The sequence below is a fragment of the Trichechus manatus genome, unplaced genomic scaffold, assembly GCF_000243295.1.
Source record: "Trichechus manatus latirostris isolate Lorelei unplaced genomic scaffold, TriManLat1.0 scaffold00030, whole genome shotgun sequence".
Taxonomy (NCBI): Eukaryota; Metazoa; Chordata; class Mammalia; order Sirenia; family Trichechidae; genus Trichechus; species Trichechus manatus.
The window spans coordinates 4,686,291-4,710,590 of record NW_004443966.1 but is presented as its reverse complement, the minus strand read 5'-3'; the positions used below and the strand labels follow the sequence as shown (position 1 = coordinate 4,710,590).

The 24,300-nt window shown below is 39.0% G+C and overlaps 1 protein-coding gene across 2 annotated transcripts in view; it reads right to left on the bottom strand.

Annotated features, from left to right (window-relative positions):
• The window catches only part of RNF111 (ring finger protein 111), a 100,032-nt gene that overhangs the window by 35,251 nt on the left and 40,481 nt on the right, over positions 1-24,300 (bottom strand). The window contains exons 2-5 of one of the 2 annotated variants that reach the window (XM_004374782.2): positions 12,874-12,925; positions 10,850-12,085; positions 4,465-4,591; positions 1,154-1,317 (exon numbers count right to left, since the gene is read on the bottom strand). In XM_004374782.2, coding sequence (XP_004374839.1) covers positions 1,154-1,317; positions 4,465-4,591; positions 10,850-11,729 — 1,171 coding nt within the window. In that variant the 5' untranslated portion in view covers positions 11,730-12,085; positions 12,874-12,925. Of the gene's footprint in view, positions 1-1,153; positions 1,318-4,464; positions 4,592-10,849; positions 12,086-12,873; positions 12,926-24,300 lie in introns of those variants that run through there. The other variant, XM_023729688.1, reaches the window with a different exon arrangement.

Sequence of the window (24,300 nt, the reverse complement as noted above, 5' to 3'; positions counted from 1 at the left end):
GACTATTCTATACAACGCAGTGTGGGAGGCCGACGTCTGAGGGACGACAGTGCCTGCTGATCTATATGGGACACCGGATGGACTACTCTATACAACGCAGTGTGGGAGGCCGATGTTTGAGGGACAACAGTGCCTGCTGATCTATACAGGACACAGGACGGACTATTCTATACAACACAGTGTGGGAGGCTGATTCCTGAGGAATGACAGTGCCTGCTGATCTGTATGGGACACTGGACTTTTGGTGCTTAACAAATATAATTGCTTATACATAAAAAAGGGGGGAACGAATCTCTGCTTATTTGTAAATGGTTCAACTCAAAGTTGCTCAACCTTGGCACTACTGACATTTGGGGCTGAATAATTCTTTGTTGGAATAATTCTATGCATTGTAGGATGCTTAGCAGAATCCCTGGCTTCTGCCCATCAGATGTCAGTAGTACCCTCATCTCAACTGTGAGAACCAAAAAGGTTTCTAAACGTTGTCAAACGACCCCTGGGGACAAAACTACCTCTGCTTGAAAACCACTGGTCTAACTGATACACTTAAGTTTGTATGTATTTTTAGTAAGACAGAAGCCTATTTAATTAACTCTAAGTTAATTAACCCTATTACATTAACCACTGTCTTACAGATAATTTACAGTGCTTCAAAGTAAAAACTGGGACATTACTGAATGAAATGCAGGCACTAAGAATAAAATATCTCTTTATAAACGCCTTAATTCCAAACTACTGTTCTCAGAAAATTATGATGACCCAAACTCCAAACAGCCCATATAAGAGCTGACTGCACAAGGCCTCTATCTCTTTCCGCCTATCAATTCTTTCCACATACCTGATGTACCCTCTTTCACCAACTGATAGCCAACTCCCAAAGCTAACGAACTCCTATAGATGGTTTATCATCTTCCTTTAGAGAAATTATGCTTGATAATTTTCTTCTAAAATGTAACTAACACAATACCTCAAGATAACCAGAAAGAATTTTAGTCACGATTTATACAGTAAGGTTACTCATATCAACTCAAAATTAAGACTAGGAAACTTGACAATGTCCCTATAAATTTAGCAGTAGAGTTTCTAGGATATTAAGATAGTTTATTTTCACAAACTCCTTTCGTAAGTCTGCACTGTTACTGCACCACCCTACCATCTTCATCAACAGTTAGGTCCACAACTTCCGCTGCGCTCTGCCTCAAGGGCTGTATGACAGTGGAAATCCTGCTGCGGCTCCGCGGCTCCTGGGGCCGACTGGCATGAGAACTGGAACCTTGGCTCCAGTGAGATCTGGAGTGTCCAAGGGTTGAACGAGACCTGAAATGACATCAATATTAAAAGAACAAAATTTTAGTCACCCAAAAAATCATAAGCCTTTCTTACAAAATACGTTCTTCATGCAAGACTCCTCCAAAGAAATAGTGGTAACAGAATTAAAAACTACAACTAAAACAATGCCTGGCATTCGATAAACGTTTGTTGAATGAATGAATCACCACCAACAGACCTAAAAATACAAGAAATACTATGTTAGACCAACAGACAATTCTGTCTCAAGAACAGCATTCTCTTCAATGGTCATTTCAAATATCCACCTGGTTACAATCAATTAGTTACATTTTACATTAATACCTAAAACTATTCACCATGCGTAAAGTAGTAAAAATACCAACAGCCAGTGCATTTAATAAAGTCCACACGATCCTGCATGTATAGCCCAGGCTGGAGTTGCAAAGCATGTTTTTGGGCGTCTTAAACCAAGCTAAGTTTCTGGTACTGTCCTAAAAGAGATACAAAGAAATAAGAAAGCACAAGAGAGATTTCCTGGGGTTAGGAGGGGTAAAGATAGTGTGGTTAGATTACTAGTTTAGTACTTTCAAGAAACACCTCTTAGTTGAATCGCTCTATGCTTTTAAAGCCTGTAACCACAAATCCTCAACACCTAACATTTTTATCATCTTTTAACCATGCGTGTGGCATTCTACTATTCTAAATTACTTATAAGAGTCCCTGAAGGGTACAAACAGTGAATGTGCTCGGCTGCTAACCAAAAGGTTGGAAGTTCGAGTCTACCTAGACATGCATCAAAAGGAGGCCTGGTGATCTACTTCTGAAAAATCAGCCACTGAAAACCCTATGGAACACAGTTCTACTCTGACACATGTGGGGTCACTATGAGTCGGAGTCAACTCAACAGCAACTGGTTTGTTTAAAGTACTTACAGATGTTTAATCTAAAAAAAAAATTTTTTAGGAGTTCACTGTGGTGATCTGGACTGAGGGTATACAGGGATAGTAACTAGAATATGTACACAGAAAAGCTCTAGGAGAAAAAATAAATCTGTTTTAGAAGGCTGGGGCCAATAAAACACAAGGGCTGACAAAGTTTGTTTTCGTTTTTTTCTGTCCTGTCCAAATGAACGTAAAACTGCTTATGAGCTTATTTTTGTTAGACGTGTGGAGGGTGAGCCAGCCCCACTGACATGCTAGGTCACCAGGGGTGTGAACTTTGAACAGTGCACATTCAAAGTTCAAACTGGCCTCAGCAATAATAGAGTGTAAGAGTTTAGAAAGGACTTCAAATTCTAAAAAGAAATTTGCAAGAAACAGGAGTATAAAGGTTAATTCCTGAGAGACTGCAAAAAAATAACAGTGCATACCAGCAAGAGCTGTATAGCCTGAAGTATGATGGCAAACAAATGTTTCAGGATAAAATGGCTCTGAATGAGGAGAGAAGATCAGCACTTAAAATCCTGGAGGCACCAAGAGTCTGTGATGAGACTGAGAAGTCTATTATCTCTGGCAAGCTGTTAATAGCTGAAGAAAGTTCCAGGCCTACTTTGCAGTGCTTTCAGAAAGCTTCACAGTATGTCCTAACTCCAAATATTCTGCTGGATGGAGCAGCAGCAAACAACTCGATGGAGGAGGAGCAGCCCCACAGAGGTGTTAGTGGCCCTGTGCCTTAACGGCAACTGTCAAATCTCAACACAAATGCATCCGAAACACACATGTACCCTCTCTTAAAGACAAAAGGCCAACACTGGCCAAACAGTGATAAAATTAATAGTCCAGGTAACAATAAGAGAAATAACAACTATAGGCCATGAGTAGTGTGGGTCTTTTACCTCACTAGGGTAAATGCATCTGCTTAACATCACACATCTCCACACCAAAAAGCTCTCCAGTCTCACAAGGAAAAGCAGGTTCTTAACTTCAGTGGTCCTTTTAGCTCATAAAAACGGAGTCAGTGTTGTGCCAGACACTACGCACAGGCACAAGGTAACTGTGGCACGTATCTTGAAAGTATCAATTTTACTCCAAGATTTTGGGGAAAATCATTAAAAATTAAAAAATAAACAAGGATATATTATAGAGGAGATGGTAAAACTGAAAGACTTTTTAAGATAAAACATGAGATGATAAAGAAATTTCCTGAACCCAGAGGGCCAATGTGAATCTAGGCCCCTGACCTCCAGAGCATTCGTGTGCTCTCTTCCACGTCAGTAAAAGAGCACTCGGTAGACAAACAGCAAGGAGAGAAGCATGTTCTAAGGACATCTGCAATGTGCTTCAGAAATGTGTCTTTATTTTTTAATCAAGAACAACATATTCAAATGCAATGAACATTTCTAAATTCATTCCAACATACAAATGATGATTCATCAATTTGGTCTACCAAAATGTAACAGCAGCTCTTCACCAGTCCCTGTAATGCCTCGAAAGACAAATGAACACAGTGTTAGGAACTGGTTTTGGTTTTGGTTTGCTTTTGTTCTGCGGGGGAGGGTATCTAAGGGGTTCTGCCAAAGGGCAATGCACTTCCCAGGTATTTATGAAAACAGAAATAAATGAAGGTTTTTCATCCATGTATCAGTACAGGGCTTAGGTGAAATTACTGATTTAAAAAAATTTAAAAAATGTTGCATATTAGGCTGCCCCAACATAATAGCACAAAGTTCACTGGAATCAATGAGTAAGATCTTTAAACAGTGGATTATAACAAAAAGAACTATTTCAATATCAATAACCCTTAACATTTTTCTTCACTTTTAATTATAATACCACCCCCCAAAATTATGTATTATTTGCATCTGAATTTCAAAGGAGTTTATGAATTCTGTGTATCATAAAACAAATTCAATTCTGTAAAACACTAAGTAAATTTATTGTGTACTTAGAACAATGATTCTTAACTCTCAGTGGACAGGTAGAGTGGTTTAAGAACATACTGACACCCAAGATTCCCGTGCAGCTACTCTGGGCAGGGTCCAGGCAACACTCCATCTTTATGAGCTCACAGGTGAGTCACATATAGCCTGGTCTGAAAACCACTACTCTACACAGATGCCTACTCCAACTAGGTCTCAAAAAAAAAAGGTAAGAGAATGCAAATATCTGCAGCACAAATATGTTTAAATATTTATATTTAAAACTTCAAATATTCAACTAGGAATTAAAATCTCACCGATAGCTTTCACCAACTGTTACAATCTCCACTTCACTGTCAGTTGAGGTAACATTAATTTCTTCATTGGCAGCAACCTGAGGAGTGGAGGAAGCTTCTATCACCACAACATCTTCATCAATACTTCCTGGGTGGGAAAAAAAACACTTAAAGGGCATCCGCCTGTCAGCCAATTGCTAGGCAAAGGTTTTTATTTTGAAGTTGAAACACTGAAATTCATTATAAAAGTCCTATCTGTCAAAATGAAAAAGGTTTTTTGAAAGCAAAGGGCTGAACACACATAGTGAAAATGGTACTCAGTGTTTTGATCTGCATTCTTTGCATGTTTACATCCTCGTTCATGAGTTTTGTTTGTTCTTTACAAACTTTTGGTGGTTTCCGTAAGAATATGTGTGATCTTATATAAAGACCTGGAGCCCTGGAGGCACAGTGGTTAAGAGCTTGGCTGCTAACCAAAAAAAGGTTCACAGTTTGAATCCCCAGCCACCCCTTGGAAACCCTAGTTTTACTCTGCCCTATAGGATCGCTATGAGTCGGAATCAACTCGACAGCAATGGGTCGGGTTTTATAAAAGACCTTAACGTTGTAATATCTAAAGGTATTTTGGATAAGATATTAATTCTTTAATATCTAAGATAAAAATATTATATTTGCTGTATATGTTTCTTCCAAGGTTCTTTTTATTTAGATGATATTCCTTTAAGAAACACACAGCAGCTTTTTAGTTTTAAGTTATGAAATCTGTCATTTTTTTGTGCCTGTTCTTGACAAAATTATAGTAAAAGTTTAGAAAGTCCTTCCTTATCTGGAGGACTGTTGTTGTTAGGTGCCTTCAAGTCAATTCCGACTCATAGCAACCCTCTGTACAACAGAACGAAACACTGCCCCGTCCTGCACCATCTTCACAATTGTTGCTGTTTAAGCCCATTGTTACAGCCACTAGGTCAATTCATCTCGTCCAGGATCTTCCTCTTTTTCACTGACCCTCTACCTTACCAAGCACGATGTCCTTCTCCAGGGACTGGTCCCTCCTGATAACATGTCCAAAGGACACGAGACAAAGTCTCGCCATCCTCACTTCCAAGGAACGCTCTGGCTGTACTTCTTCCAAGACAGACTTGTTCCTTCTTCTGGCAGTCCATGGTATATTCAATGTTATTCACCAACACCATAATTCAAAGGCATCAATTCTTCTCTGGTCTTCCTTACTCATTGTCCAGCTTTTGCACGCATATGAGGCAATTAAAAACATCATGGCTTGGGCCAGGCACACTTTAGTCCTCAAAGTGACATCTTTCAACACTTTAAAGAGGTCTTTTGCAGCAGATCTGCCCAATGCAATACCGTTGTTTGATTTCCTGACTGCTGCTTCCATGGGCGTTGGTTGTGGAATTTGGAGAACGGATACAGATTAAATTATATTTAGTCCAAAGTGCCTTTTTAATTAGCTCACTTCACCTAGAACTAATTTTGGTTAATGACGTAAGATTATAAACACAATCCTGTCCCACTCCCCCAGCTAACTAGCTACCACCAGATCATTTACTAAAAAATTATTTCTTTTCTCCATTTTGAAGTCATCTATTTAGCTCCTTTGATGTAAATAAATTCTTACGTTGCGGTAATTTTCTTCTAACAGCTTTTCTGAGGTACACTTTAAAAATCACCAATTTTACCTGTATAATCCACTGATTTTTATTAAATTTATAGTGTTACTATCAACAAATCCAGTTTTAGAATATTTCCAGCACTCCTAAAGGAACCCAAATGCCCTGTTTCAGTCAATCTTCATCATCCCTCCATCCCTGTGATCACCGATCTATACTTGCTGTCATACAAACCCACAAGATACTCTCTGACACTCTGAAGAGCAGAACAAAGCAGGCACTACTAAATAATGGAGACAATACAAGACAACCTGACTTGGAGAAACGAAGTTATGTTTTTGAACACTTCATAATGTTGTATTTATAATTTAGAATATTTGCAAATTGTTATATTAAACAGAAGAAAATTAAGATTTATTAAAAATTATGGGATGTGCAAATTGTTGAAGTAGTTCCTAAATCTTAAAGATCACACACATAGACAGACTGAAGTAGAATGCATTTTTAACAGTACAACTATACCTTACAGGCAGAGAAAACAGGGAAATAGTGCTCGAGTGGCTATTTAAAATAACATTCTAGATTCAATTTCCAAATTGCTTTTACAACTCCTGTTTCACACAATGTACATAACGCAGCAAGGTAGAAGCAGCAAGGGAACCTTGAGATATTAACCCTGCCAATGATTCATTTTGCAGACATGTTATTTGTTGTCAATTAATTTAAATTATTACATCTAGAATTAGCTAATGGTTCTAGAAGTACATATAAAGCTAAAAGCATTATATATGTAAATAAAAAGCCACTGGTTTTTAAGAATCTTCCTTTAGTTTAACCCAACAACTGGACGTTACCATTCTCCATGGAGGAAAAGTTCACCTACATATCAAGTTTATTTAATTAGCGATTTCTTTCTGTGTGTGCGTATGAAATTTCTTTAAAAGCCTACAAAAAAAAAAAAACTTCATATTATCAAACACCTTTTACACAGCTAGGCAAAGCTAAATGCCAGTGTAACATTTTGGAGCCCCAATGATAAATGTTATAAAGCTAGCTTTGCTAATGCATTAAAACTCAATTTATAGAACTTTTTTTTATAGATGTGCTGTAATTTTTTTAATTGCGGTAAATACATCTGTAACAGAACACTCGCCATGCCAACATCCTTCACACGTACAACTCGGTAACACCATGTTCATCATGTTGTGCAACCATCACCATTATCCGTTTCCAAATTTTTCCATCTATATTACTTTTTTATGAACACAGAGACTGTGTAACTCAAGGTTATATACATAGCTCACTTAGGCACTCTTATTCCATTGCTTAAGCATCATTATTTTTCTAAAAAGGACTTTTATAAACAGTCCTTAAAACAATCACAAAAGGCAAGATTTCAGCATCTACAATCTGGTGTTTTCTCTAGTAAGACAATTATTTAAAACAAAATTAAGGAGAAAAAAAAGGAAACACTCCTAAAATTATGAAGTTAACCTTGGTACACTTAAAAAAAAATCAGAAGACTAGGTGACTTTTTATTGTGCCAATTTTATCTTCATGTTTTCTTTTACATGTAGAAATATTAAAGGATAAGGAACTTGACTACTGCTAATACATTTGAGTGGTGGGACTGTAGGTGATTTTCTTTTAACTATTTCCTTTAAAGTTACTTAGTTGTTTGTACATTTTAAAGCATCATGAGAAAAATAATATGTAACAGATGCATCTCTGTCCACAGCCTGGAAAGAATGTGTGTAATGTAACAAAGGTTAAAAAAAAGAAAAAAGAAAAAAAAAAGGGTCACTCTGAGAGAGTTCTTCACAAACTCCTCAAAATACAACTAGATTCCTTGCTAAGAGCTGACAGACTTTCTTGGCAGCAGCTCTAAGCAATGTCAGTCACTGTAATCACTGATTCTCTTGATCTCTCTGTGCCTCAGGTCTGGGATGTTGCTGATAGTAGGGACACTTCCAATCTGTGAGTATATACTTGGTGCCACGTGCAGTATCTTGCATTTCTAGTCGTATTTTACACATCAAGAAACTCGAATTTAGAGAGTGTAAATGACTTGTCAGGCAAACGGTAAACAAGACTTGGGATTCAGACCTAATTCCAATGCCAAAACTCATATTCTTAATATTAACTACATCCCACTGTCATAATCCCTCAACACATTAGTGCTAGCTGCTATCAAAAGCACCTTCCTCTGCTTGAATAAATCCTCTATGCTTAAAAAAAAGAAAAAGCACCTTCCTGCTAGCAATTGCTTTTGCTGCTAACTCCAATCTTTTGTGGTCACAATTAAAGCTGTTAAAATTACAGTAATTCTGACTACTTTGGGACTCTTATGTTGGGTATCTATCCAACAGAAATTAAAACATATATCCACGTAGATATTTGTACATGAATGTTCATTGGCAGCATTATTCATAATAGCCAAATACCGGAAACAATTCAAATGTCTATTAACTGGTGAACAGATAAACAAAAGGTGGCATACCCACACAATGGAAAACTAAAAAGCACTAAGTAATAAAAAGGAACTAACAACTAACTGCTACAACATGGATGAGCCTCAAAAACATGCTAAATGAAAGAAGCCACATGCAAATAACCACATATTATATGATTCCATTTATATGAAATGTTCAGAAAAGGTAAATCTGTAACAAATAGCAAGCAGATTAGGGTTTGCCTGGGACTGAAGGTGGGAAGAGGGAGTAACTGCAAACAGGCAGGAGGGATCTTCTAGGATTGACAGATCTTTCAGGACTGTGGTGATGGTTACACAACTCTAAATTTACTAAAAATCATTTAATTGTACACTAATGAACTTTATAGCATTTTACACTACATCTAAATGAAACTGTTTAAAAAAAGTCTATAAAACACTCCCTGAAAGACACGAAACTAAACCTCAACAAATGAAAAGACATTCCATGTTCTGGAATATGAAGACTCAAAATCATAAAGACGTCAGTTCTGCCTAGGTTGATCTACAAATGCAATTCCAACAAAAACACCATCATGTGTCTCCCCACTACCACTACCCTAAGACCAACAAGTCGATTATAAAGTTCATTCAGAAGAACAAACAAGCAAGAATGCCAGGAGAACCTGAGACTAGATAATTAAGAGTGTGCTTCCAGTGCATGGACAGATGGCCCAATGGGAAAGAATAAACACTCCAGAAACAGACCCAAATGCACGTGGAAATTTAATAGATGAGAATGTGGCATCTAAAGTCAACATGAAAAAAACAAGATTGGCTTAATAACTGGTTTTGTTGGGACAACTGGATAGCCATAAAAAAATAAAATCAGATCAATTTTTCATAATGTAGAACAAAATAAATACCAAATGGATCCCAGTTCTAAACATAAGAAAAATAATTTAAACAACACAAGGGTTAGGGGAAAACAGGTTAACTCCTCCACAGTGTTGGACTGGTAAAATTTCCCCAACTACGATCCAAAATCCAGAAGCATTAAGGATAAAGGCTGATAAGTAAGACAACATCAAAAAATGTTTTGGAATGGTAAAAAGTATAATAGGATTGGAAATAAAATAATTTAAGTAAAATGTAAATTTATTAATAGTAATTTGATTTGGAAGGTCACATTTAGATTGTTATTTATTAGTTTCTAAGTATACAACCCATTGTTTTTTTCCTGCTTTAATAACTGCACTGATAAATCTGATAAATCTGGAATTTACCCTAAAAACCTCTGCCTATTCCCCATTCCAGAGTCCCCAGGTGGTGCAGACATTAAGGTGCTCGGCTACTAACTGAAAAGGTGGAGGCTGGAGTCCACCCAGAGGTACTTTGGTAGAAAGGCCTGGTGATCTACTTTCAAAAAGCCAGCCACTGAAACCTTACGGAGCACAGTTCCCTTCTAACACACGTGGGGTCGCCATGAGTCAGAACTGACTCAACAGCAACTGGTACTAGTATTCCCCATTCCCTTACACTTTCAAAAGAAATTAACCTTTTCCCTCAGTGCAGACTTAGATCCTCAATGCTCACTTCATCAACTTCCTTTAAATTGCAACTGTAAAAATGATGCATTAACTTAGGATGCTTTGTAGATATGGGATATTTTCTATTTTAGGGACTGTCTGTGCATAACCTTATTCTAGTTAAATACAGCATTTACTGTGTGTGTATGCTTGTATGTATGTGAACGAGAAAGAATGAATGAATAAATGAGAGTCTTCCCCTATCATTTCAATTTTAACTGATGAATCGTATGCTCTACTGAGCACTGTCAGGACTAAGTTCATGTGACCTAATGTTAGAATAAAACTTACCTCTCAAATACCAACAAGAATATAGTACTTAAAGGAAAAATTACACTAAGCAGTCTTTTTAGTAAATGGAATTATTCTTACTGTGGCTGAATGTGAAAGAAATCTGTTATATAGCTGCTATCTGAAAAAGTATTCATAGAAGAAGCACAACAGGAAAAAAACTGTGCACCACAAATCAACAACTCACATAAAATATAATCCAATATACACAAAGACACACAAATGACTCTTCTCAGAAAAAAAAAAAAATCTAAGATTATTTTTGTCTCTAAGTTTTTATCTTAGAATCGAAACCATGGTTTAATACTTCAGTTGGTAATTTACTTATATGGCTTAAAAATAAAAGTTAATAGAGTCTGATATTCCTTCTAAATACTACAAATCACTAAATCACAGAAGAAAATAAGCACAGATACAACGCAACAGCTTCCATGTTTCACTCAATTTAAGAAACGGGTTTGTTTTACCTGAGGGAACAGCGGGATTGTTTTGGTGGTTCTCACTGGTAGAAACAAACAGATCTTCCTCTCCTTCAGTGGAGGAGCTGGAAGAAGCCTCACTACTGAGGTCATTCTCACTGGAACTACTAGAAGTGGGGAGCAGGGCATACTTCCTCCGGGCCAGCACCTCTCGCTTCTTCCTCTGCATTAAGATCCTCTCTCTCTGTTTCTGTGTCCTCTGTGAGGAACTAGTTTTCACAAATCTCTTTCTGCACGGAAGTCTCCTTAATGAACTGCTATGAAAACAGGGTCTTTTCATTAACAATCCTGATACAGATTCTGTCTCAGTCCGAGGCCACTTTTGGGACCGTGCACTGTGAGTTCTACTTTTAGCACTCAAAACTGCCTGGGAATGTCTTCCTGAGACTTCCCTGTCCTCATCCGAAGTCACAGTATCAGAATCTCCAAAATGCAGACTAGACGAAGGGGAGGAGAGACAATCACTAAAGGAGGAATCATTCTCTTCCTCACTTGGTGTTTGCAGGTGCTGTCGCAATCCTAATATTCCCTGGTTGTCTTTAACACAATTCTGCACGTACGAAGGGCCAGCCTGCTGGCCTTTGCGTTTTTTCCTTACAACAACGCTTTTCTCTGGCTCAGGGTGGTTACCATTCATGTCCTTCTCTTGTTTTTGAGAATCATCACACAAGTGAGTGAATTCATTCCCCACTTTACTATTAATCATCTCAACTTCTGCAGGAAAACGTTTGGCTGCCCCGATGGGCTCTGGATGCAAGAGGATCCCTTTCAGACTCTCCGGTGTCTTTGGCGCATCAGAAGGAATCTCACTCTTCATATCCACTTTTAAGGTAGAAAGCTCGCTATATACAGGAGTCCATTGAGACATGGGAAACTTCAAGGAAGGCCTAGAAGACACAATTAGATATTTAAAAAAAAATTAGTGTGTTTTACTATACTATTTAATTGAAGAGTTCCCAGGTCGCACTGAGAACATCCCTTGTAATAAGGCAGAATTGCCTTTTCCTCATCAACGTAGAAAATGGCTGTAATGAGTCATCTTGCTGTTTTTATAAACATTTTTCTCTGATACCTCTACTCATGTACCAAATTTCTTAGAAACATAATAAGAATCGCAAACTAGAAGCCTATGTGAAAACTTCTATCAACCACAATCTGATCTTACTGTGCATCTTGTTACCTACAGCAACACACTGGTACAAAGTCAAACAATTTCTTCAAAACCTGTTACAATAAAAATAGATACAAGGATTAGAAGCCAAAAGACTGATTAGTCAACAATATGTTTTTTTTTTCCAGTATCACATTTTAAAGTGATAATTATTAAATATTTTCCGTACATCTAGATGGTTACTATGTTGGACTGATTACTATAAAAAATGAACTAGTATAAATATCGCTTCTCTTGCCCAACGTTCCTTCCTTCGTACTAGAGTTCACTTAGTTCTGAGACTCTGAATTCTCCTGACAGACAGCAGACACAACTACTGTAACTCAGCTGTAGACACGGAAGAATAAGCCAACGCTGTGAAGTGGCGAAGATCACTCAGTTGAATGAGCAGCACAGCTAACACAGAATCAACCTTCTGACACTAATCTAAGTGTATTTAAATCACTGAATCCCTGAAATCATGAGCTGCTGAACAAGGAGACTTGGAACTAAAGCATCTGTATAGCGAGAATGGTGACAAGGTAAAGGTAGAAAATATCATGACTCAAAATGGAATACAGTCACTAGAAAGGTAGTTAATGTGACAAATTGAGAGCTTTACTAGTGCAGAATACGAACATCTAAGCAATGTCAATCAACGTCTTTAACATAAATTTGTACTGAAGCATTACATACACACATATTCTAAGCACACAGCTTGATGAATTCTCACAAAGGGAACATACCAATGCAACAAGCACCCAGATTTAAAAAAAAGAGAAAAACCGTAACCAGAACCCCAGAAATCCTCTCCAGTCACTAACATCCCACCAAGGAAAAGGACTGTGATCACCACACTAACCTCTAACACCATGGATGTGTTTTGCCTTTAACATATATTTTTAAACCACTTCCTAAAAAGAGAGAAAAAAGGATACATATTTAGTAGCAAGTTTTTTCTATATATATTATTAACAGTGACACACAAGAATATACAATGTCACAGGTCTCCTACTGTATTTTAGTATATAATTTTATTATCAGAAAAAAATGACAGTAATTTAGAAACTGAAGTCCACTCCCATAGAAGGCTATCAAAACACCTATCTTCTATTACATCACTGTTTGCCTAGACTAGGGATGCTCGGGGAACTGGGAAGTGATGGATAAAGAGTATGAGGTTTCTTTCTGGTGAGGAGAAAATGTTTTAAAATTGTCTTCGTAATGGTTGCACAACTCGGGAAATATGCTAAAAACCATCAAATTGTATACTTTAAATGGGTGAATTGTACGGTATGTAAATTATAGCTCAATAATGCTTTGCAAAAAAAAGGGCAAGAGGGAAAGTACCACCAAGATTTCTGGGTATCAGATAACTATGGACCCATCAGTATCAGAAGAATCATGTCATTAGGAAAGATGGGAGATTCTTCCAGAAGCCCATGTTTCCCGTAAGTTGTGCTGAGTTAGATCTCTGAGGAAACAGTCTACTTGCTGAAGAAAAACTCTGTTTTAGAACTCTCATCCTTAATTACTGAGTCACCCTCTCAGGCTTGATAATGGAGATCCTGAGAGGCAATGAGAACTTGCCAAAAGGACAGATAAATTCTGAAAACATGGATCCATAAACAAATTAACAAGGGAGTGATTCATAACATAATTTACCAAACCCAATTTCTCTGTCATCAGTTTATGCCTCCAAGCCAAAACAATGAACTCTTTATGGTTAGATCTGCTCTGGTTTTGGTCAGTAAAGTCCAATGAAGCAGAGAGTGAGCAGGAGGAGGGGAGGGATGATGGTGGGATGAAGTGAGGTGGTGTGTGTGTGTGTTTGTACACCAATCACTCTTAGCCAAGTGACTGTGTCATGCGGTTGGTAAATGCAAACTTAACACCCCAAATTAACTGGCATGTTCCCACAAAGGGAGTACAAACTCATACTCTATTTTGAAATGAGAAAAAGAGGGAGTTCACAAAAAGAAGAACAAAGGGAGACACTTGGCAATTCATCAAAATAAATACCAGAACTACATTTTTTAAACTAAAAAAGCAGCAAAAATGACACAAAGGATCAAAAAAGAATGTTCTCGGCTATCTGCTCTTGATAAAATAAAATCATAATCTAGTCTTTTATTTTTAGAAAAATTACCGGCTGACCTAAGTTATAAATGAAGCTAGTATGTACTAGGATACAGCTATCTCTTTTGCCACATTATGATTAGTTTGCTATTATACATTCTTTCAGTAGTGAAACCACATTACTCTTCCCTCTGTGGTTCAGTTCAGTTATTTTGTTGCTATGTCATGATGATGCATTCCAGTTACTCCTGATATTGATGTAGGCATCACCACTATTGGTAAACCTTGCATTAAGAAAACATGATAGCTAAAAATTGCTAATTTCCAAAACTTAACAAAAATTAAGTTAGCATTTGGTAGTTATATTATAGAATAAGCTTGGGTGAGCATAAGAGGAGGGGGCACATTTTAAGTCTTGTTGTCTACATAGAGTTTTCTTTTTCCCCCACTCTGATGATTCCCTGAAAGTGTTTGCAATCAACCACAGGTCCGAATATTTCAACAAAAAGTTTGTCTCTCCAGTACACAATACAGGGAAAACTAGCACAACTTGTACAAGGAAAGGTCATGGAAGCCCCATAGACACATCCAAACTCCCTGAGGGACTGAACTGCTGGGCGGAGGGCTGTGGGGACCATGGTCTCGGGGAACATCTAGCTCAATTGGCATGACACAGCTTATAAAAACAATGCTCTACATTCTACCTTGGTGAGTAGTGTCTGGGGTCTTAAAAGCCTGTGAGCGGCCATCTGAGATACTCCACTGGTCTCATCCCTTCGGGAGCAAGGGAGAATGAAGAGAACAGGATACAAGGAAAAGATTAGTCCAAAGGACTAACTGTCCACAGCTACCAAAGCCTCCACCAGACTGAGTCCAGTACAGCTAGATGGTGCCCGGCTACCACCACTGACTGCTCTGACCAGGATCACAACAGAGGGTTCTGGACAGAGCTGGAGAAGGATGTAGAGCATAATTCTAACTCACAGAAAAAAAGACCAGATTTACTGGTCTAAAGGAGACTGGAGAAACCCCGAGAGTATGGCCCCCAGACATCCTTTTACCTCAGTGAAGTTACCTCCGAGGTTCACCGTTCAGCCTGGTAGTGGACAGCCCCGTAAAACCAAATGAGACTAACGAGGTACAGCAGTCCAGTGACAAGGGCCAGAAGGCAGAAGGGGACAAGGAAGCTGGTGATAGGGAACCCAAGGTTGAGTAAGGATAGTGTTGATGTGTTGTGAGATTGTTAACCATTGTCATAGGGCAACATTTGTAGTAACTGTTAAATGAGAAACTATTTTGTTCTGTAAGCTTTCATCTTAAGTGAGAATAACAGCACAATTGGGAAAAAAAAGTTTGTCTCTCTAACGGTTCTAAAAGAGGTTAAGTACACATATTATGTCATCAGGGCAGAGAAGAAAATGGGATAACGCAAAGGGGTAGTAAGAAACTTACAAAAAAAATCACAGAAGGTAAGGAATTGCATTTGTTAGATCAACTGTTTCAGGGGGTTATTATGTTAAGTACCAGGGACAACAAGATTTCTCACACTGATCAGCATACAAACACTTTAAAAGCAAAACACGGAAGAATCCCACAGTACCTACTCTCAAAGAAGCAACAGATTGAGAAGAGACAAATACAGATTGCTGTGTGCCAGAGGAAAGACACTGCAAGGATACCTACCTGGATACCTACCTGGATCAGGAAGAACAAGAGGCACGAAAGGAGTAAGGGTGCATTGCAGGTGGGGACAGATGAGGGGAAAGGCAGGCCATTCTAAAATGTTATTCTCATGTTATTCTGAGGACAATGGGCACACCTTGAAGATCTTAAACAGGAAACCAACATGACCACAGCTGATCACACAGTAGTGTGAAGAATGGACTGAAGGGAGTCAAAACTGGAGGCAGAAAACCCAGTTTAGAGGCTGCTGCTATATAAGGTGAAGAAATACAGAGACAGACAGTATGGGACTCGCAACTGGAATAGGGAAAGCATAAAATCCAGAGATAATGAAGAGATAGAACCACCATGACTTTGTTAACCTTTACAGAGGAACTATCTACGGCTACCATCCTAGTTCAAACTCTCATCATCTTTTGCCTATACTACTACTGGCAACCGACTCCTCATTGGTTTTCTTTCTTCCAACAATCCATTTCTATAGAGTAATCAGGGTAGACCCTAAGAATGTAAATCATATCACAACCTGTTCAAAATCCCCCAGTAGTTTCCAAATGTGCACAAAATAAAAATGCAAACGCTTTACCACAGCTCACAGACCCTTAATGATCGCATGCCCCTGTCTGTCCCTCTTCCTGCCTCACCTCCTTATTCACTGGCCTTCTTTCTCTTCCCTGTGCCTGGAATGCTTTTCCCAAAGATCCATGAAAGGTTACCTAGCTTCTGCTCACCATTCAGGTCTTGGCTTAAATGTCACTTTCTTGGAAAGGTTTTCCCTGAAGGCTCTGTGGCAGCCATAATAACTTGTCTTGCAGACTCCTAACTACCAGCAACTTAACTGACCAAGGGCCCCTGATGCTGGGCTCTGAAATCCATCACTGTGTTTGCCCAAAGTCACTTACCACTCTCTGCTCCCAGCCATGTCTGAACGTGGTAAGGATACTAAAATAGGCCTGTCCCTTGGAGACACAGGACTCCTTCAATAGCTGATTTGGCTCTAAACCCAAAACCAAACCCAGTGCCATCGAGTTGATTCCGACTAATAGTGATCCTGTAGGACACAGCAGAACGCCCCATAGGGCTTCCAAGAAGCAGCTGGTGGATTCGAACTGCAGACCTTTTGGTTAGCAGTCATAGCTTGCCATAGCTCTTAACCACTATGCCACCAGGGCTCTAGGACTCTTTTTTTTTTTTTCCGAATATTTTATTGTGCTTTAGGTGAAAGTTTACAGAGCAAACTAGCTTCCCATTCAATAATTCATACACAAGTTGTTTTGGGACATTGACTGCAATCCCCACAATGTGTCAGCACAGTCCCCTTTCCCATCCCGGGTTCCCCCGTATCCATTCATCTGGTTTTCCTGCCCCTTCCTGCCTTCTCATCTTTGCTTTTGGGCAGGTGTTGCCCATTTGGTCTCATATAATTGATTATTCTAAGGAGCATGTTCCTCACGGGTGTTCTGTTTTATAGGCCTGTCTGATATTTGGCTGAAAGGCCTTCCTTTCCTTTCTCTTTCGTGGGGGTTAGACTGGCAATGCCATCTGACGGCTCTCAGTCTTCTCCAGCTCCCTCCCCATTTTCTCTCACAGGCATTTCCTCTAATAAAATCCTAGCACATTTAATTCCATCTTGACATCTGCTTCTCAGAGGAACCAGACTAACACACATTCCATTTAAAGAACCATCCTCTCTTCCCCCATCACTCAATATTACATCCTGTTTTGTTTTGTTTTTAGATAATAAATGCCACAAACTGTAAGGATCTTATTAGCCTCTTTATTATGTAAGTTCCCTCATAAGAATGCAAGTTCCATGAAAGCAGGAGCCTTGTCTCTTCCCATTCACTGCTTGATCTCTAGCAACTAAAGCAGACGCCTGGCACAGAGTGATTTCTAAGAGTTGAGCTGCAACTGTGTGTGAAATACCCCAGTGTCTAGGAGACAGTGTCTTGATGGAAATGAGACACAAACAACGTGGGAGCAGTCTGTGGTCATGGAATTCTCTCTATTAGAGCTGTGCTCTAGAGGTAGAATATCTAGGTTCAAATCCACTTACTAGCTATAGTCCTTAGCCTCTAAATCTCATTTTTCTGACCTAAAAATAAGAATAGTAGTAATGACAAAATTAGGTTATAATCTAAGATTTCTTGAGCAATTTACCCTAGCTAGCCTAAGCACTGTTTTAAGCGTTCTATATCTCTTCATTCCTTTAATCCTGACAGTAATCCTATGAAGTAGGTACTATTATTCCTATTTTCCAGAGTGGTCAGATAATATACCCTAGGACTCAGAACAGGTAAGCCATGGAGCAAGAATTTAAATGGTGGCAGCCGGATTCCAGAGTCTGTACATTTTCAACCACTAAACCATAACTAACTAGAAGGGCTGTATGAGGAGTAAATGAGATAACACATGTAAAGTGCCTAGTACAGGGCTTGACACATAGTAAGCAATCAATAAATGTTAGCTAGTATCACTACAACTACAATATATAAATATGCAAGGTACTTCATTAGAAAACGGAGAAAAAAAGCTGTTACCTGACAGTCAAAATCAGACACAGTCTGACAAGCTTCTAAAAAATGGAGAATAACAGCATTCCAGTGCAAAACAAAAACCCGCTGCTGTCAATTCGGCTCACAGTGACCCTAGAGCACAGAGTACAACTGTCCCACAGGGTTTTCAAGGCTGTAATCTTTACAGAAGCAGACTGCCACCTCTTTCTCCCATGGAGCGGCTGGTGGGTTTGAACTGTGGACCTTGCAGTTAGCAGCTGAGCGCTTAACCACTGGGCTACCAGGGCTCCAGGCATTCCAGTATAACATGGTAAATTTAAGACACTGGATTCTACTTCATTTTCTAAACCTACAAAAGATGAATAATAACAATAAAGAAAAACTCAATAATCAATTAGGAAATGTGCTACAAACATAATGAAAAGGATCTGCCAATTAAAAGTGAAATCAGGACCTATTTGAGAGAGGACACCATAAGCTGATATCTCTATGGGTCGCAAATAGGGTACAGACTTCACCAGAAGTAAATAAAGGTTCCTTACAATGCCCAATTACTTATCCTATTACTTGAATTTAAAATTTTTAAAAATATGCTCTAAGTAAGAATTTAAAAGAGATATATTCAATTAACAGAGACTTAGTGGTGGTGCAGTGGTTAAAGCATTCTACCACTAACCGAAAGGTCAGTGGTTCAAAACCACCAGTGGCTCTTTCGACGTGGCTTCTGTAAAGATTTACAGCCTTGGAAACCCTACGGGGGCACTAGGAGTCGGAACTGACTTGACAGCAGTGGGTTTATTGGTTTGGGTATATTCACTTAAGAGAAAAAGACCACTGTTGCATTTAACACACAAATGGCTTGATTTTTGCCTATTAAAAGGCATTCAACACCAATAATCACATGCCAAAGTTTCCAAAGTTTTATGCCTGATCAGAATGACCAAGATAGCAGAAGACAATCTTGAATATTTCCAGTCCTCCTTATTACTAATCCTATATTAAATTAAAAATTACACAACATTCTGTAGACCTCATCTGATTTCTAACTCTAATCTACTTCCACTGCTTTGAGAGAGTGCAGCAAGTTATAGCACTCTCCTAATGGTTCCAGAATCCCACGTTAGCTGATCTTACTGGCACCTTACCAGTGACAGTCACTGCCATTACTATGCTGAAACTGATACTCCAAGTATATAGGAACAATTGTCAAGATGATGTCCCTAAGGATCTTAACCATAACCACGTACTTCCCTACTGTGATGTTCATTAACCGATTCTCCACAGTGTTTTCCCGGGGCCAGGTGACTCGTGTTCAGATTCTGAACATGCATATCATGCTTGACATCGCCCAGCATGCTGTGCAAAACCCTCTGAATTGATCCCAAATGAAGGCTTTATCAAAAGCTTCTGAACAGACAGGAAGAATACGGAGATAGCAGAGTATAAATAATGTCTGCAGAACTGACTAGGGGAGCTGACAACCAACCATCCGCTACCCTCCAGAAATGATCACACCCCACTAGCCTCAGGAACAACAGCAAATTAAAATGGAAGCAGCCTTGCCATGACAGTTCCAAAAAATCCACCCATTTGAAGGTGAACTGAAGATACTGAGAGAATGATTCTTACGGCCAGACTTAGCTAGAGCCAGTTTCTGGAGCTATGGAGCTCCAGAAAATATGGAAAATATTTACAGTTAGGATTCACCAGACTCCTAAACAGAGAAACTGGGCATGAAAGCACAGTGGGGAACCAAGAGATTTTTCTCCTCTGTAAAATTGGTAATCGGATCTACATGCTACTTCTTGATTCATACCCGTACCATACTCATTGCCTTTGAGTCAATTCCGACTCATAGTGACTCTATAGGACAGAGTACAACTGTCCCATAGGGTTTCCAAGGAGCAGGTGGTGGATTCAAACTGCCGACCTTTCGGTTAGCAGCCGAGCTCTAAACTACCGCGCACCAGGGCTTCATAGTAAGCGTTAAACAGAGAAGTGGTTATCTTCCACAAAGCCTGTAGAGATCGCTTTTCATGTCACTTAGGGTCTCCTGGTCAGAGGTTAAAAAATAAATCTTCAAACCACAGACGGTAACTTGGCTGGATTCAGCTCACAACATGTTCTGTTTGGTCTGCACACTTCAGGGGGAAAAAAAAGAACCTGATAGTTAATGGCAAAAAAAACACTATAGGCATTTCTATTAAAATCAGAAAGAAAAAAAGGATATTCATTGTTACATAACATTGTTCTGGAAAGGCTAGTCAAGGCATTCAAACAAGAAAATGGGCATAAATATTAAAAAGGAGGCAATTTTTTTCATTATTTGCAGATGACATAACTTTATACTTGGAAAACTGAAAAGAATCAACAAGAAAACCATTGGAAATAGTAAGACAGTTTAGTGATTTTTATGGTTATAACAATACTCCAAAGTCAGTAACTTTCCTTTATATAAATAATAGCTAGAAAATATTACAAAATGCAATAACAGAAAATATTACAGAACAAAAACATACCACGCACAACTGGGAGAAAACGATTTAACAGCAAGTATCAAATTTAACAAGAAACACACACGATCTACATGAAGACAACAAAAATGTCAATATTGAAAAATGAATGCGAAATTCAGTGGAACCCAAAATATTAGCAAATTGTTTTAATCACAAACAGCACAAACTAGCATGCTAGTTCTCCTCACCTTCAAAGAGTCTCTGTCAACCACAGTCCTCAAGAACACTGTAAATCTGTTCATAGTTCTGCACTAAGCAGCTCACAATTTTTCCATACTTTTGTTAGACCCAAAGTTAAATCTTGATACCATCTGGCTAGAAAGGAGAACAGACAGGGAGTCTCCCTACTGGATGGCTCTCTGTTGATATAATGTAAAAACCCACTGCCATCGAGTCGATTTGGACTCCTAGTGACCCTATAGGACAGAGGAGAACTGCCCCATAGGGTTTCCAAGGCTGTAATCTTTATGGAAGCAGACTGCCACCTCTTTCTCCCACAGAGCAGCTGGTGGGTTCGAACCACCGACCTTTCAGTTAGCACTTAACCCCTGTGTTGCCAGGGCTCCCTGACATAATGGTGAGGGCTCCATTATTTGCTAAAGTCTTTTGGTGGCATTTACAAGTCCTTGGCTTAAGAATGATTTATATGGAGAGAATTAAGAATGATTTATATGGAGAGTGAAGGGATTAAGGGCCTAAGGCCCAAAGATGCTCACTCTACTCCTTAACCTAAGCAGATATCCACAGAGACAATGACTTGTTGAGAGGAATCTGACATGGGGTGTCCATGTGAGGAGATTCAGGAACATCATTCCATGCTGCCCTGGATAGTATTGTTCTTGGTATCAAAAGAAATGAAGATATAGTACAATGGAGTTTAGAACGATTGGATTCAGAAAGTCAAGTGAAAGCTGTCTTTGAGAGGGCTGCCCAGAATCACTATCTCCTCTACAGAGACAGTAAAGGGGAACTGCGGAGCAGAAAAAGCACTACTTTACATCTGGATAAAGACTTTCACATGGGTTGACTATTTTGCGGAAGAAGAAAGTCATGAAATCAGCTGTTCTTAGAGAATCTTAAAGTATGGGAATAAAGGACTAAGTTTCTTTGGCACAAAACCTATAATAGTCCAGAATTCTACAGACTCTCCTCTACTCTGGAGGATTTGAGTTTGGGGAGCTGGATGTTTCAGTTTCCTGAATTCTGATAATATACATCCTGCCTTTAGAAAAAAGAAAAGTTAAATATCTCTCAAATAATAGATTTCTATTACTCAATGAACTTAATGATTTTCTTGCTCATCTTGTTTAAAATTACTCTAAAATCCCTAAGTATTAGTCATCAAAGAAAAAAGATATCTAACATCTGTTTAGGCCTCCTATTGATACAAACAGGGTGGAGTTCAATATGCTACAAAGAGTCTACTGCTCTAGCCTTGTTATCAGTTATTATCATGGCCAGTAGCCAAATGAAGGGAGTATCTATCACGGCAAGCTTAAAGATTATGTGGGAGTGAGTTTCATCTGGTTAGGAAGGCAGTACTTTCAAATCACAGGGTATACCCCACAAATGTCTAATATTTCTGGTATGGAAGCCTGCACCCTGGAATTAATACTGGAACAGGAAATATGAAACATAAAGACATTGCTAATTACCTATTATATGAAATACATCCTATCAAGAAAATCAACTAAAAAACCATTAGAACTCACTTCATTATACTAGCTGGATACAAACTAAACAAAACTCAACAGCTTTCGAGTTCCAGCAAAATGGCGCTCTAGGCAGAAGCACCACGCTGTCCCCCCACAGCAAAGATCCAAAAAACTAAGCCGAACAGACAAAACAACAATCCTGAAACCCTAAAACACCAAATGAAGAGATAAAGAAGTCAGTCAAGCACCAAATGGAGTGAGAAAACTGACAGAGAATGGAGAGCAAGGAGAGATTCATGCAGAGGTCCCCTACCAGCTAATGCAGTGGAGATCCTCCATCAAGGACTCCTATCGGAGACCAGCAAGCAGGGGGTACGAGAAAGCAGCCTCACGGACCGTCCAGCGGGAGACAAAACAACCGTCTCTCATCTCTCCATTCCAACGGCAAGCTCCCCTAGCATTCTTTTTTGTTTCTTTGTATGTTTCTGGCTCCTGTTCCTCTCTCCTCTCTCCCATATCCATCTTAGCTCCACACATATCAATCTCACCGCTGCATCCTGCCTACCTGCACCGTGCGCTTGACATCACACCACCAAGCAGCACAGGCACGACCTAATGGAACCTGCCCTGCACTGATTACCGACCCGCTCTGGTGGGTGTAGTCAGTGCCACAAACAACCCGTCCCAGTAACTCCTCTTCAGCTAGACCCGCCCTGCCGTACCATATCTGAGTGACTGACCCTGCCAGTTGGAGAAGGAGGCGAAAAGTATTGTGCCGACAGACGAGCAAACAACAAAGAACACGCAGTCCGCCTGCTCAGACATAGTCAAAATTTTTTAAAACAAAGGGATGAAACAAACAAATCTACAATCAATAAATGAGAAAAATAACTACTGAACACCCCGAAGACAGGAGACAATATCAAAACATTTACGAAAACAGGACAGGATGGTTCTAGTAGGCATCCAAAATAAAACACCAGATGACTCTCCTGCGGAAGAAGATGCACCAGAACTACCCGATAGGGAATTCAAATCTCTAATACTCAGAATTCTCCAAGAACTGAGGCAAAAACCTGACAAACATGAGGAAAAAATAGAGAAATTCATGGAAAATACAGACAAAAAATTGGAAGAATTCAGGAAAATAATGCAGGAATAAAAAGCCAAAATAAATTCACAACTAGAAATTATACAAAGACAACAATTAGCAATCCAAAAGATAAACAACAAGATTTCAGAAATGGACGGTGTCAGAGAAGGGCTGAGAAGCAGATTTCAAATGGTGGAAGACAGGATCAGTGGAATTGAAGACAAACACTTGGATATAACTCTGTTTCAGGAAAACTCAGAAAAAAGAACAAAGAAAAATGAAGAGACCCTGAGAGTTATGTGGGACACAATCAAAAGCAACAATTTTCGAGCAATTGGAATTCCAGAACGGGGGAAAAAACAGAAAACACAGAGAGGATCACTGAGGAACTGCTGACAGAAAACTTCCCCAGTACCATGAAAGATGAAAAGCTGGCCATCCAAGAAGCTCAACGAACCCCATATAGGATAGACCCCAAAAGAAAATCACCAAGGCGTATCATATTCACACTCACCAAAACCAAAGACAAATGAAGAATCCAGAGAGCAGCACGTGAAAAACAAGAAGTCACATACAGAGGAGAAACAATAAGACTAAGCTCAGATTATTCGGCAGAAACCATGCAGCCAACAAGGCAATGGGATGACACATATAAAATCTTGAAAGAAAACAATTGCCAGCCAAGAATAATATATCCTGCAAAACTCTCGTTCAAATATGATGGTGAAATTAGGTCATTTCCAGATA